Source organism: Oryctolagus cuniculus, chromosome 3 (assembly GCF_964237555.1).
Source record: "Oryctolagus cuniculus chromosome 3, mOryCun1.1, whole genome shotgun sequence".
In the NCBI taxonomy this organism is placed as follows: domain Eukaryota; kingdom Metazoa; phylum Chordata; class Mammalia; order Lagomorpha; family Leporidae; genus Oryctolagus; species Oryctolagus cuniculus.
The window spans coordinates 7,932,631-7,946,889 of NC_091434.1; the positions used below are offsets into that span (position 1 = coordinate 7,932,631).

A 14,259-nucleotide genomic window follows, 5' to 3' on the forward strand; every position below is an offset into this window, starting at 1 on the left:
CAACTGGAGCTGTGCTAATCTGAAGCCAAGACCCCCGAGCCTCTACTGGGCCTCCCATGTGGGTGCAGCAGAGGCCACGCCAGCCTCACAAGCGGTGGCTTTGCCTGCTATGCCACAACGCCGGGCCCTTCCTCTCCTATTTTAAAAGATGATGATAGGGGCCGGCGCCACAGCTCACTAGACTAATGCTCTGCCTGAGGCGCCAGCACCCCGGGTTCTAGTCCCGGTTGCTCCTCTTCCAGTCCAGCTCTCTGCTGTGGCCCGGGAAGGCAGTGGAGGATGGCCCAAGTGCTTGGGCCCTGCACCTGCTTGGGAGACAAGGAGGAAGCACCTGGCTCCTGATCGGCGCAGCGCGCCGGCCGTAGCTGCCATTTTGGGGGTGAACCAACAGAAGGAAGACCTTTCTCTCTGTCTCTCTCTCTCACTAACTCTGCCTGTTAAAAAAATAAAAATTAAAAAAAAATTAAAAAAAAGATAATGATGGGGCCAGCACTGTGGTGTAGTGGGTAAAGCTGCCACCTGCAGTGCCAGCATCCCATTTGGGCACTGGTTCAAGCCCTGGTTGTTCCACTTCCGGTCCAGCTCCCTGGTAATGTGCCTGGAAAAGCAGTGGAAGATGGTCCAAGTCCTTGGGCCCCTGCACCCACGTGGGAGACCTGGAAGCAGCTCCTGGCTTTGGACCAGACGAGCTGTAGCCTTTGCGACCACTTGGGGAGTGAACCAGTGGATGAAACACCTCTCTCTCTCTCTCTGCTTCTCCCTCTAACTCTGCCTTTCAAATAAATAAATTGATTTTAAAAAAAGACAATGATAAAAGTCACGTCTGCTCCTGGTGAATGAAAGCTGAGAAAAACACGGACATAACCAGCGTGGCCTCCCGGGTGCTCTGCAGGGCCCTGTGAGGACCACGGGGGAGGGTGTGCCCACCACCTGCTCCCCTGAGCTCACCACAGTCATTTTTCGCCCAAGGTGACAGACCCTTTCCTGATAATTTCCCACTCGCCTTCTCTCCGGGGTCTTTTCAAACATTTTCAAACATCAAGCTCTTAAAATAAAAATCTGCACACAGTAGTAAAAAGCCCAGAAAAGCAATGGGAGACCTCAGCATGTCTGCTTCTAACAGACCACAGTCACGTCCAGAGGGAGCTTTCTGGAAGCTGGAAGCTTATTAACCAGAACACCTGCGTCCAATCAAAGTTCCCTCGGGATCCAAATCAAAGGGATGAGTAGCAAAAAAGGAGCTAAAACCAAAGCTACTGAAGAGGCAGAAACCGGCCCAGAGCACGCGGTAGGAGAAAGTTACTGGGGTCAGTGATGACATCGATAGCGCCTGCGGAATTCGGGGAGCGTGGGAGGCCGGGCACAAAGCCGCTGTCCTGTTGCAGACAGCCTGAGGACCCCGGGGGCCCAGCCACCTGCTTCTGTGTGCTGCAGCTTCAGAAGGATTTTTTAATGCCTAAATATTTGGGGAAAAAGAAAACCTGGTGACAGGACAACTGTATGAAATTCAAGTTTATGTGCACAGATGGCTCTCTGGGAACCCTGCGGCATCCACCCAGCTAGGCGCCGTGGATGGTGGCCCGTGTGGGCAGCGCAGGGCTGAGCACAGCCCCGCGGCATGCCCTCTGCTCCTAAGGCACCCAGGCCTGCAGGTCAAGTTCCATGCCACACGGCAAGGCAGGAGGAGCGCCCGCTGCTGCCACCTACAGCTCGGGAGGAGAATGGCAGGCAAGGAGGCAGTCACAGGGCACCTCCCAGCGTGTCCTCTCCGTGGGGGCTCTGGGACAACTCTGTCCCCAGCTGAGGCCATCACTGGACACCCACCCGCATGAGCCTGTCCTCCTGCCCCCGAGCCCGCGGCAGGGGGAGCCGGGGGAGCCAGGAAGACCAGCGACTGTTCTCGAGGAAGGCCGTGCGGTCCAGCCGGTGAGGGAGCTGTGGCCCACGCCTGGCCCTTCACAGCCAGCACAGGTGAACGGGGCTCTCACGGCGGAGGGAAGGAGCAGAGCGATGCAGCCCGCGGTCTGGGCGGCCCCAGCCCAGCAGCCCACATCGCCACATTTCCCTCCCAGGAGGGGCCGCTCGTGGTGGAAACTGCCATGCTCAACTTCCCTACAAGCAGCCGCACATGCAGTCTAAGGTGTGGGCCGCGGGTGGATGTCGGCCTGTGCATGACAGGGGACGAGGAAATGGGAATTTATAGGGAAAATACAGCTGTGTGCAACGGCACGAGAGGAGGCCGAAGGCAGAGCGGCTGCTCCCTGAAGTCCCGGCTCTCGTGCAGAGACCCTGGTCCCCGGCCCCAGCCCTCTCCCTGCGGTGGAGGGGGCTGTTAGGTCTGATAACGCCGCATTTTCTGAAGGCTGCATCCAGAAAACCTCCACCCAGGAATTCTCAGAAGAGGGAGGAGGGGGAAGAAACAGCCCCCCCCCCCCCATCCCTGACAACTCCGGGCTGAGTGGAGACTGCGCCTGGCCGATGGCCTGGCAGGTGCACTGTCTTCTTTACTTCTCTTCACTAAACTGGCCTGGTACACCTGCCGCTGCCGTCTGTCTCCCGTCTGGGCTCGTCCTCGTGCAAAGACGACGACCTCGGAGCAGCCATCTCTGCTAGCGTGCGCGTCCATTAACGCTCCCCCCCCAACCCTGCGCCCTGCCTCCCCCTTCCATCACAAGGCGCAGCAAGTGCCGCGCGCTGGGCTGCCCCGTCCACGGGCTCCGCGCGGGACGCGGCACAGGCCACGTTCTGGGACTTCTGAGTGGCTTCCCTCTCGGAGCCCGGCTGCCCACAGGGAGAGCGAGGGCCAGCGTGCACACGGAGGGAGGCGCAGGACCCCCGCCCAGCGGAGCGTCGGCCGCCCCCAGAACCGGGCCCAAAAACGCAGCAGGAACTCAAAACCCCTTCCCAACCAACTTGGGGCAGGAAAGAGCCTCAGGACTGTCTGGCAGGAGACTTCTAGGAGGTGCCGAGCCAAGAGCCAAGACTTACTTCTTCTTCCTCTTCTTCATCGTCGTCCGACTCAAGCACGCCATCCAGCAGCTCTTCTGTAAAGAAAACAAAGTCAGTGACCCGCTTCCGACACAGCAGTGCACGGCCACGGGCAGACGGGGAAGCGTCACGGTGGGAGGGAGGTCACGGTGGGGTGGGGGCACCACGGCGAGGGAGGTCACGTGGGGGCCCGCCCTCTCCTACCCGCTCCTAATCGCAGCATTTCAGCCACAGCTGGGCCTCCTCCTAAGCAGCTCTGTCTCCATTTTATCTGAACACACTTGGCGCAGCACGGGACCAGCAGAGTGGCCCAGGGACGGCAGGAGATGGAAAGCAAGCGGCACCCCGCTGGCTAACACGCCACAGGTGTAGTGCGCGGGCTCCTTACGGCCACCTGCCACTCGGCGGCGCAGAGCGGAGGCCCGGGACCGCCCTGTGTCGCGGCAGGAAAGCTTCCTGAAGGCTGTGGCTCTCGCTGGGACTTGAGGGTTCACACGGAGCCCAGTGGGGCTCACACTACCTCTCCCCAGGGCTGCTGGGAGGACTGCGCGGTGCAGGGGGCCAGGCACACAGCGGTGGCCTCCTCCTCCATGAAGCCTCCCCAGTCCCCGCTGAGCGGCCCTCCCTCCCTCGCTGGCACACTCAGCCCGACGGGCTCCCCACTCGTGGGTGCTCACTGCGTCGCCTAGCGCCTCTCTCGCCCGCGGTGCTGACCGAGCCCCGGGGACAGGCCCTGGCTTCCTCGCCTGTGTCCCTGCTCCACCCTAACCAGCACGCAGCTGCCGGATGGATGACCTGAAAGGAGGAGATCAAGCAGGAAGCAGGGAAGGAGGGAACCAGAGGCCACGCGCGGAGAGGCTGCAGCTGCGCCTGCGTCTCATCAAACACCAAACCACCTCCAGGAGGGAATTCCCCCCGCCCCACCTTGACGGCCCATTCTAGAGGGCAGGCCTCCACCTCGCCAGGGCTTGCACTGTCTCCATACCATCCATGGAACATTCCAGAACGCAACTCTGCAGCCAAGAGGCTGTTAACATCATTCCGCATTTTGGCTGAAGTTTAAATAGCTAACTTCTGGGCCCTGCCCCGGAACAGCAAACGCCACTCCCCCGGCAGGAAGAGCCCTTCACAATGACGGTGCAGCCACCGTCACCAGTTAGAATCTCTCGTTCTCAAACAGGGAATCCTTTCTCTAGACTCTTGGCCATTTTGTGAGGCTACAGAGTACCCGGCCACATGCCTGGTCCCCCCTTCCTGTCCCTACAACCTCCCATCTCCTGCCTCAGACTCACCCCACCACCCCTGACAACCCAGCCCTGGGGACAGAAGACCCCCTTGGTGGGCTGGCTGTGTCCACACTGTTCCCCGGCGTGGTGCACACCCCACGGGTGCCCCTCTGACGCTGACAGGACCCGGGCTGGCGCCAGCCCTCTCCCCAGGGACCAGCCAGGGCCTGCTGCTTCCCTCGCTGTGCACTGGAGGTGAGGCCTGTGCCGGAGCCAGAGCCAAAGCTCCCGCTGCTGCCTGTGCACCTGCTCGACCAGCGTCGCCGACTGGAACGCCCCTTTCGGCCTCCCCAGGGCACTCGCCCCTCGCCTACGGGGTTAGGGTTCTAAAGTACATTTGAAATTTTGTACTCAAAGACCTTGAAACTGCACTGGAAATCCAGCGCTGCAGGAACAGGACTGGAAGAGCCCACGGCATCCACGTTCACCAAAACGTGAAAGTCAGCCCTGTAAAGATGGTGGTGGCGTCTGAGACTGGGAAAGCAGTGCCGATCCACATGCTGCCATCGGCTTCCATGTGAGGAGGAAGACGGCACGGGGGCCAGCTCTGTGGCCTGAGAAGCCAACATCCCATGTGGGCACCGGTTCAAGTTCCGGTTACTCCACTTCTGATTCAGCTCCCGGTTAATGCAGAAGGCAGGTTAATGCAGATGGCCCGAGACCTTGGGCCCCTGCCACCTACGTGGGAGACCCAGACGGAATGTTCTGGTTCCTGGCTTTGGGTTGATACAGCCCCTGCTATTGCAGCCATTTGGGGTGAACCGACAGAAGGAGATCTCTCTCTCATCCCCTGTAACCCAGCCTTCTTTTTCTTTTTTTTTTTTTTCTTTTGTATTTATTTGACAGGTAGAGTTATAGACAGTGAGAGAGTGAGAGAGAGAGAGAGAGAGAGAGAAGTCTTCCTTCCGTTGGTTCAATCCCCAAATGGCCACTACAGCCGGAACTGCACCAATCTGAAGCCAGGAGCCAGGTGCTTCCTCCTCGTCTCCCATGGGGTGCAGGGCCCAAGCACTTGGGCCATCCTCCACTGCCCTCCCGGGCCACAGCAGAGAGCTGGACTGGAAGAGGAGCAGCCGGGACTAGAACCGGCACCCATGTGGGATGCCGGTGCCACAGGCAGAGGATTAACCAAGTGAGCCACGGCGCTGGCCCTGTAACTCAGCCTTTCAATAAACAAATCTTTTTTTAAAAATTAAAGACTGGACGGAAGGCATGCCAGGGCTCCCCCTCCTGGGTGCACTCTGCATTCAGCTGTGTGTGAGCATGTGCGCCTCTGGCCCTCCATCCAAATGATCAGCGACTTCTTAATCTCGCTCCGGAGCAGCAGACCCCTGGGTAATCGTCCCTGGACGCACAGAATAACTTAGATGCTTGAGCCGAGGGAGCAGGTGCGGAGGACCCTCTGTCTCACCCACACCTCACTGTGCCGAGTGTGTGTGTGTGTGTGTGTGTGTGTGCGCGCGCGCGTGGGGGGGGGGAGGGGTCCTGCCACGACAGCTTCCTAACACATACCTTACGTGTCTCCTTCTTGGCACGAGGGCCCAGGGGCCTGGTTTATACAGCACAGAGATGTCTCCTGGGTTGCGAGGCAAAGGGGGCCGCGCAGCCTGCCTCCGATGGCCAGGGGAGTGCAGCCGGCTGCACCACAGAAACCCACCTGGATGGGATTCCGAAGGCGCAGAGGAGCCCTGCCTGGGAGCGAGGGCTCAGCTGAGCAGGAGGGAGCAGACAGGCAGGGGGGCGGGAACAACCTCAGACAGGAGGAAGCTGGAGTTTTGCTTCCAGAACAAGGCTCAGAGCCAGAAATGAAGCTGCTGCAGCAAACAAACTTGTGCTCCTTGCCTACACCTGCTCCGTAAAAACCACACAGCGGGAGGCCAAGATGGGCACCGGGCCTAACAGAACCAGATTCCAAAGCCCTGGCTGCCCCTCCAGCTGCCTCCTAGGAGCCCTCACTTCTGCATCCCAGGCCGGGATGCTCCACCCTGGCTGCCCGGTGGTATCAACAAGTGGCTTTAAAAGCTCCCCTCTCTTGGAGGCCCTGGTTCCACCCATGTGGGGTGTGGGGCGCTGTCCAGAGGGGTTGTCAATCTCCACAGGTGGCCGCACCGTATAGCCCAGGCCGCGAACCACAGCTGCCCTGGGCTTCTGACGCTTCTCTTTTGCTGGGCTTTGGTCAAGCGGCTCTTGTGAGTAAAGATCGGGAGGTTCATCTGGCCTTTCACTCAGTGTGCCGCTGGACTTGAGATGCGGACTGCGGGTGGCAGGGATGGGTGTGGAGGGGCAGAAGGAATGAACTTGGCCCCCAGGAGTGGCGGCACCGGGGGCCTTGGGCAAGTGAGTCCACAGAAAGAGCCAGGGTGTCCCCGCCAAGCCTGCCCCATCCAAGGCTTCCCTGGCCTTCCTTGCCTGCTTATTATGGGATGCAGGTTGTCATGGTAGCGGCAGGACGCAGACAGGTAGGGGGTGGCAGTGCCTCCTCCCACACTGCCGGTTGGGGTGGATGGGGAGGATGACTTTCCTACCGCGGAGCGAGAAACTCTGGCTCCTGTGTCCGTTATCTGGTCCCAGGGCCGTGGCGAGGCTGCCCTCGTTCTGGGAGGAGGAAAGAGGGGCCACAAGCAGAAGACCGACATGGTTGGGGAGGTTCCATCCTTACGCTCCAGTTTTCGCTGACGGTACACCTCCGGCGTGGTACGAAGTTGTCAGCCCCTGGACCTCCGCCCTGACTACCAGGCTGGGCTGCTGTGGGGCACCTGGGTCTTCTCACGTCCCTAAAGGCCTCCTGATGGCTCCCAGGATGCGAGAATCACGCTGAATACACCTCCCTCTCCCTTCCTCCCTCCGACCCGGACAGCCGCCCCACAGCTGCCCCTGTAGGAGAGCGCACCTCCCTCGCCGGTCCCATTTTGAGTAACAAGAGCTGACTGCTCGCCCGTGGCCGATCAGATGACGGGGCTAAGCTCAGGGAGGAAGGAAGTCGCTGACCACCAGCCCGAAGCAGCCAAGCTTCCTGTTGCAGAAGCCTGCAGCTGAGCAGCCTTGGTCCTGACCCCTGCGGGCAGACACCACAGGGCGGGCGGCCCATCCTCCCTTGCCTCCCCCAGCCCCTCGCTCTGTTAAAAGTCCTCCTGCTAACGTGCAAATCGGGAAGAGCACACAGGAGACACAAGAGGTCTGCCTGTGCCCCACGACTGCCGCTCGCCTCCTGTGTCAACCTGGCTCCCCTCTCGGGTGAGCGATGGCGGCGATCAAGCCCTCTGGGGAGGCCTGGGGGTCTCCGTGGCGCACAGGGACGCTCTGAACGCAGGTGCTCGCGCGGAACTGACCGGAGTTCAGCTGCTTGATGATGAACTCGATCTGGCGGATCATTTCGGCGTTGCCTTCTTTGATGAAGCAGCGCAAGATGTCCTCCATCCCCTGGAAGCAGGACAGAGGGTCAAAAAGAATCAGGGAGAAGGCTTCCCAAGGCGGGGACTGTCCATCTCACCTCAAAGGAGCTCTTCTTAGGGGGAGGGGAGGATCTGTCAGCACCCACCCTTGTGCCCTAAGCTGCGGCGATACCCTGTGTTCTGCGAGATGGTGTCTTTCCCGGGGCCTCCCTAAGTCTGTACACTGCTCTCTGGACTTCAGGGCCAAGCAGTCTTTGCAAAGTGAAGCCATTTGTTTAAAAAGAAAGAAATGAACAGAATGGAGCCTCTCTTTAAATAGCTGTCCTGCGAGTCCACCGAAGGGGCTGTAGTCATTACACTCTGCGCTGGCTCTTTGGCTATAATGAGCTGCGATATCGGCCAACAGGGAAACCCAGAGGTGAGACACCGCCGGGGGCACAGGCTCCGGCTCCCGGGCCTCTCCTTTCCCGGCCAGGTGTGAGTGAGGGTGCGTGGCTGTGGCCGACAAGCCCTTGCTGTGCATCTAACGTGGAGCCCCTGCCGGCGGAAGCAGAGTTCGGAGGTGCTGGCAGAGAGCTGGATCTGGTGGTGGACAGCTGACCAGGCTGTCCCCGAAACCTGTCCTGGCCCACCCAGTTCCACAGTCCCCCAGGCCTCTCTCCGAGAAGGCCCATTTGCAGTTGGCAGCTCTAATAGAAGCGCAGTAGCACCAAGCAAAGCTGCAAATGTGGGGAGTTCTTAGCACCCAAGGCAGACTTCGGATGAGAAAGGTCAAATCAAGATTATAATTATAATTTGGATCGGAATCCCAGCTCCCCCATGAATTAACCATGTCACTTTACTCCAATGACAACTTTTCCCAGCCTATTTCTTCAACTATCAAAGGCACAAGGCCAGCGCCACGGCTCACTGGGCTGATCCTCTGCCTGCGGCACTGGCACCTCAGGTTCTAGTCCTGGTCAGGGTGCCAGTTCTGTGCCGGTTTCTCCTCTTCCAATCCAGCTCTCTGCTGTGGCCCGGGAAGGCAGTGGAGGATGGCCCGGGTCCTTGGGCCCCTGCACCCGCATGGGAGGCCAGGAGGAAGCACCTGGCTCCTGGCTTTGGATCGGCGCGGTGCACCAGCCACAACACGCCGGCCGTGGTGGCCACTTGGGGAGTGAACCAACGGAAGGAAGACCTTTCTCTCTGTCTGTCTCTCTCTCTTTCTTTCACTGTCTAACTCTGCTTGTAAAAAAAAAAGGCGCCTGCCTACTTGAGTTGATATGAGGTTATAAAAACAAACAACTGGGCTTTGGCCACTTGGAAGCATGCATCACGACACGACACGCTGACCTGTCCCTGCTAGGCCTGTGCGTCTCGCTATTTGCAAATCAGACCTAAACACCGAGCACCTAGTCCAGTGCCAGGCACATGGCACTCGCTCAGCGAATGGTCACTGTGCTTGATGCATCCGGAAGTGGTCTGTGGCCCGGGAGATCTGGTAGTCAAGGGAATGAAACCAGGCTTGCGGGAAGGATTTGGGCAGAGCCTTTGAGAACCGGGTGTCTAGCTGGGAGGCAGAGCAGGGCGGCCGGCAGAGGCGGCCAGGCAGGGGTGCTCGGGACGGGGGTAGGGCTCTGCAGAGGCACCCTTGGGTCAGGGAGGAGCAACCAGGGAGCACACAGGCAGCAGCGCCCAGGCTCCTGGGGCACCGGCCAGACAACTGCCTTGTCCTACACGGAGACCCTTGAACCAGCGACGCCTCGGCCCTTCACTGCTGGGAGAGCTGAGTCCCCTCCCGCGTCTCCATCCCGACCCTGGGGGAAGGAGCGCGTCATCAGGCACAGGTGTGTGACGAGCCCTCCAGCGCCACCAAGTCAGCCCCGCGACACTGGGGCTGCCAGGCGGGACGACACAACCGCGCACTCCGCTCCCCTCGACCTCCCTCTGCCGCCGCCACTCTCACAGGCAGTTTCTGCTCATCCAGCTGAAGACCTTTTCACTCTCATACTCTGTCTTTCATGTACTTCTAACCCAGCTGCTACTGGGGGGGGGGGGGACCCATAAACTCCTTCTCTGTAAGCAGGAGGACTGTTTGCAGATGCTTCCGGTGAGAAATTCATTTTATTTTCTAAAAGCACACATATTTGGTAATGTTTAATCTAAACTACAGATCCTTACAGTAAGTCATAAAATCGCAAGAGTAACTCTTCCTGGAGCAGCAGTTGTCGCGTCAGATGATTCAGGACAACCGACAACACCCAGGTGGATGGAAAGGGCAGTACCAGCTCAGTGCATGACATGAGAACACAGTGGCGTTCAAAGAACAAAGAATAAGGAACTCGCACTTCTGTCGGCTATTACGACTGAACCTCGTCAAACAGACGCAGGCTGAGTAGTCCTTCTCCAAAACCCATGGGCTACAAAAGCCCCCAGAACCAGAGACCCTGAACAAAAAAACGAAGCAGGAGGTACTATGCTACCTGGCTTTAAAATATATTACAGAGCTACACCAATTAAAACAGCTTAGTATGTGTGTAAAAACAGCTCCACAGACCAATGGAACAGAACAGAGACCCTCAAGGTAAATCCACACATCTACAACCAACTCATTTTTTTTTTTAAGATAATTCACTTATTTATTTGAGAGGTAGAGTTACAGGCCATGAGAGGAAGAGACAGAGAGAAAGGTTCTCCATCTCTGGTTCAGTCCCCAAATGGCCACAACGGCCGGAGCTGAGCTGGGTCAAAGCCAGGAGCCAGAGCCTCTGGGTCTCCCACGTGGGTGCCGGGGCCCAAGCACTTGGGTCATCTTCCATGCTTTCCCAGGCCATAAGCAGAGAGCTGCCACAGCACTGGCCCCACCAACTGACCTTTGACAAAGGTGCTATTGATATGCATTGGAAAAAGGACAATCTTTTCAATAAACAGTGCTGGGAAAATTGGGTGTCCACATGCAGAATGAAACCAGACCCCGTCTCTCACTACATACAAAAATAAATTCAAATGGGTTAAAAACCTGAATGTAAGGCCTGAAGTACTGACACTAGAAGACATGGCGAAGGCCTGTGGGACACTGGAATGGGCAAGGATTTTCTGAATCCGACCTCAAAAGCACAGGAACTAAAGCAAAAAAAAGACAAACAGACTGCATCCAACGAAAGCGCTTCTGGGGGCCCAGTGCTGCGGCAGGCAGTAAGCTGCCGCCGGCAGCGCCAGCCCCACACAGGCACTGCTTCCTGTCCCAGCTGCCCCTCTTCCAACCCAGCTCCCTGCTAATGGCCTGGGAAAGCAGCAGAGATGGCCCAAGCGCTTGGGCCCCTGCCACTGGTGTGGGAGACCCGGATGAAGCTCCTGGCTCTTGGCTTCGGCCTCGCCCAGTCCTGGCCACTGTGGGCATCTGGGGAGTGAACCAGCAGATGGAAATGTACTGTGTCTTCCAGTCTCTCTCTTTCTTGATCTGTAACTATGACTTTCAAATAAATAAATATTCAAAAGCAATTAAGAGCTTCTGAAGAACAAAGCAAACAACGAAGAGACAACCTACAGAACGGGAGAAGAAATTTACAAGCCATACATCTCACAAGGGGCTAATACCCAGAAAATACAAGGAACTCAAACTCAAAAGCAAAAAACCCAAACATTAAAACTGGGCAGCAGAGCCAGCCATTTCTCCAATAAAGATGTACAAACAGCCAACAGAGACGTGGAAAAAACGCTCAGCATCACTCATCGTAAGGGGAATGCAAATCAGAAAACCGCAGTGAGACGTCACATGACCATGACCAGCATGAGCAACCGCTGTCAGAGAGACAGGAGAAGAAGGATCAGCAAGGATGTGTACTGGTGGGCACGTGAGCCCGCACAGCCACTGCGGAAAACGGCATGCAGGTTCCTCAAAAAACCCATCTCCCACACGGCCCGGCAGGCCCACTCCTCGGTATACGCCCGAGGGAGGGGACATCAGCCTGTCCAAGAGACACCTGCACGCCATGTGTAGTGTAGCACTGGTCCCAGAGCCAGGGGGCGGAAGCAATCAGTGTCCATCCGGTGATGAGAGGGTTCTTTAAAAGGGGTACACACAGCGCAGTGCCACCTGGCCATGCAAAAAGACGACATCATGTCACCTGCAGCGACGTGGATGCGACGTGAACTAGGCCGAGCACGAAGCACAGAAAGACAAGGACCACACAATCTCTCCCAGAAGTGCAGCCCCAAGGAGAGCTGATTCCTAGAAAGTACAAACCGAACGGGGGCGGTGCTGTGGCGCAGAGGGTTAAGGCCCCAGCCTGCAGCGCCCGCATCCCATATGGGCGCTGGTTCGAGTTCTGGCTGCTTCTCTTCCGATCCAGCTCTCTGCTGTGGCCTGGGAAAGCAGTGAAAGATGGCCCAAGTCCTTGGGCCCCTGCACCGCAAGGGAGACCTGGAGGAAGCTCCTGGCTCCTAGTTTTGGATCAGCTCAGCTCTGGCTGTTGTGGTCATCTGGGGAGTGAACCAGCGGAATGGAAGATCACTCTCTCTGCCTCTACCTCTCTCTGTGACTCTTTCAAATAAATAAAATAATTCTTAAAAAAAAAAAAAAGCCGGCGCCGCAGCTCACTAGGCGAATCCTCCGCCTTGTGGCGCTGGCACACCGGGTTCTAGTCCCGGTCGGGGCGCCGGATTCTGTCCCAGTTGCCCCTCTTCCAGGCCAGCTCTCTGCTGTGGCCAGGGAGTGCAGTGGAGGATGGCCCGAGTACTTGGGCCCTGCACCCCATGGGAGACCAGGAGAAGCACCTGGCTCCTGCCATCAGATCAGCGTGGTGTGCCGGCCGCAGCACGCCAGCCACGGCAGCCATTGGAGGGTGAACCAACGGCAAAGGAAGACCTTTCTCTCTCTCTCTCTCTCTCTCACTGTCCACTCTGCCTGTCAAAAAAAAAAAAATTGATAAATAAAATTATTAAAAAAAAAAGCCGAAAGGTTGGCTAACGGCTGCTAGGTGACAGTGAGATAGGAGTGAGGTTCTGGGTTCTGCACAGCAGGGTGATGGCAGATGATTCAACGTGCTGGGCGTTTCTCCATAAGCAAAACACCAACTCGGAGAGTCACCGTGAAGAAACGCTAAACGTCTGAAGAGAAACGTCTGACCCCGACTGCACGTTACACAATGTGCACGTGTACCAACGCATCACTCAGTACTCCGTGTGTGCAGTTTGCCTGTGTACAATTAGAAGGAAGAAAACCACTGAAACAAAATGCCTATGGCCAGAAGTGGCTTGGATTTTTTTTTTTTTTTTCAGATTTTGGAATATTTGCATTTACACAAGGAGCTCTCTTGGGAAGGGGCTCGAGTTGACACACAAGATTCACCCAGCCCTCTAGAGAGGGTGCAGGGGAGCCCCGGGCCCCGAGGACAGCCCCCCGCAGGCCTTGGCCCCTGCGCTCTCAGGGGCTGCAGCTGCCTTGATGCTCAGCGGAGGGCCTGGGCCGCCCCAGCCCTGGACGTCACTGCAGAGCTCAGGCCGCCAACGCCGCCAGGCCCAGGTGCGGAGGCTCGGGCAGCGGGCAGGGCAGCCCTGTTTATCTCATCGCTTCCCAGCCCGACCTCAGCGGTCTCCTAAAGGTCAAACGGGCTCCAGGGACCTCATTTCTCTCCTACCTCAAGAGCAGGGTATCAGCATTTGGCAATACAATTTTTATGTATATTCTGTCATTTCCCATAAGCACGCGAATGTTGGACACACTTGCAGAAACAGAACCCTCACGACGACAACTCTGCTTTTACCCCTCATTATACAGCGACATTTTCCACACTGCCTCATGCTGCCTTTCCTAATTAGCATCCTCAATGGCTTTCAATGCTCTGGGCAGAAGAACACAATTCGATCAGCAAGCCCTCTCCAGCTGGACACGCATGGCGCTGCCAGCGTTCCCGCGGGTAGAACAGCTGAGACGAGGGCCGTCACACCAGGGCCCTTCTTCCCTGCATCACCAAATGCAGGAGAGCCGGTCGGTCCAAGATGGACGTTTTCTGGTTTTGTTCTTCAAATAGCTGGCCCAACTGCAGCCCACGGTACCAACGCCGCAGGGCCCGAGGACGTGAGCCCTGGCCTGCTGCCTGCGCAGACGTTAGGGAGCTGCGGCTGCGGCTGATGCTGTCCAGGTTGCCTTGTTTATCAGTCAGCATCCCGGCCCTTGTCTGTTGCTAAGCAACAGCACACAACCCGGACTGTGCCAAGCAGATGCCCCGACGTGAGACCCAAAGGCTTTATGAGCCTTAAAACCTCCCTGAGGACGGCAGTGGGGTGAGGGAAGCCTTGGGGTTAGACCAGTCTCTCTGCGGCCACAATCATCCCTTTGGAACCACTTTTTCTTTTAATGGTATACAGTATACCACTTATCTTTTTTTTTTTTTTAAAGATTTATTTATTTATTTGAAAGTCAGACACACAGAGAGAAGGAGAGGCAGAGAGGTCTTCCATGCGCTGGTGGAACCCCTCTTACGAACGTAGTTAAACAGGCAGCTGCCTAGGGCTGTGTCTCAAAGTTTTCCCCACTCAGGCTGAGGCGGCTAGGGGTCAGCTTAGGATTTTCTGAACATGTATATTTAATTTTTATTTCTCTGAAAGGTAGA

At 57.3% G+C, this 14,259-nt stretch overlaps 1 protein-coding gene across 8 annotated transcripts in view; it reads right to left on the reverse strand.

Moving 5' to 3' along the window:
- The window catches only part of ARMC9 (armadillo repeat containing 9), a 123,883-nt gene that overhangs the window by 38,329 nt on the left and 71,295 nt on the right, over positions 1-14,259 (reverse strand). For all 8 annotated transcript variants that reach the window (XM_070070074.1, XM_070070072.1, XM_070070071.1 and 5 more), the window contains 2 exons: positions 7,604-7,694; positions 2,989-3,044 (listed from right to left, as the gene is read on the reverse strand). In XM_070070074.1, the coding sequence (XP_069926175.1) occupies positions 2,989-3,044; positions 7,604-7,694 (147 nt within the window). The remainder of the gene's footprint in view (positions 1-2,988; positions 3,045-7,603; positions 7,695-14,259) is intronic.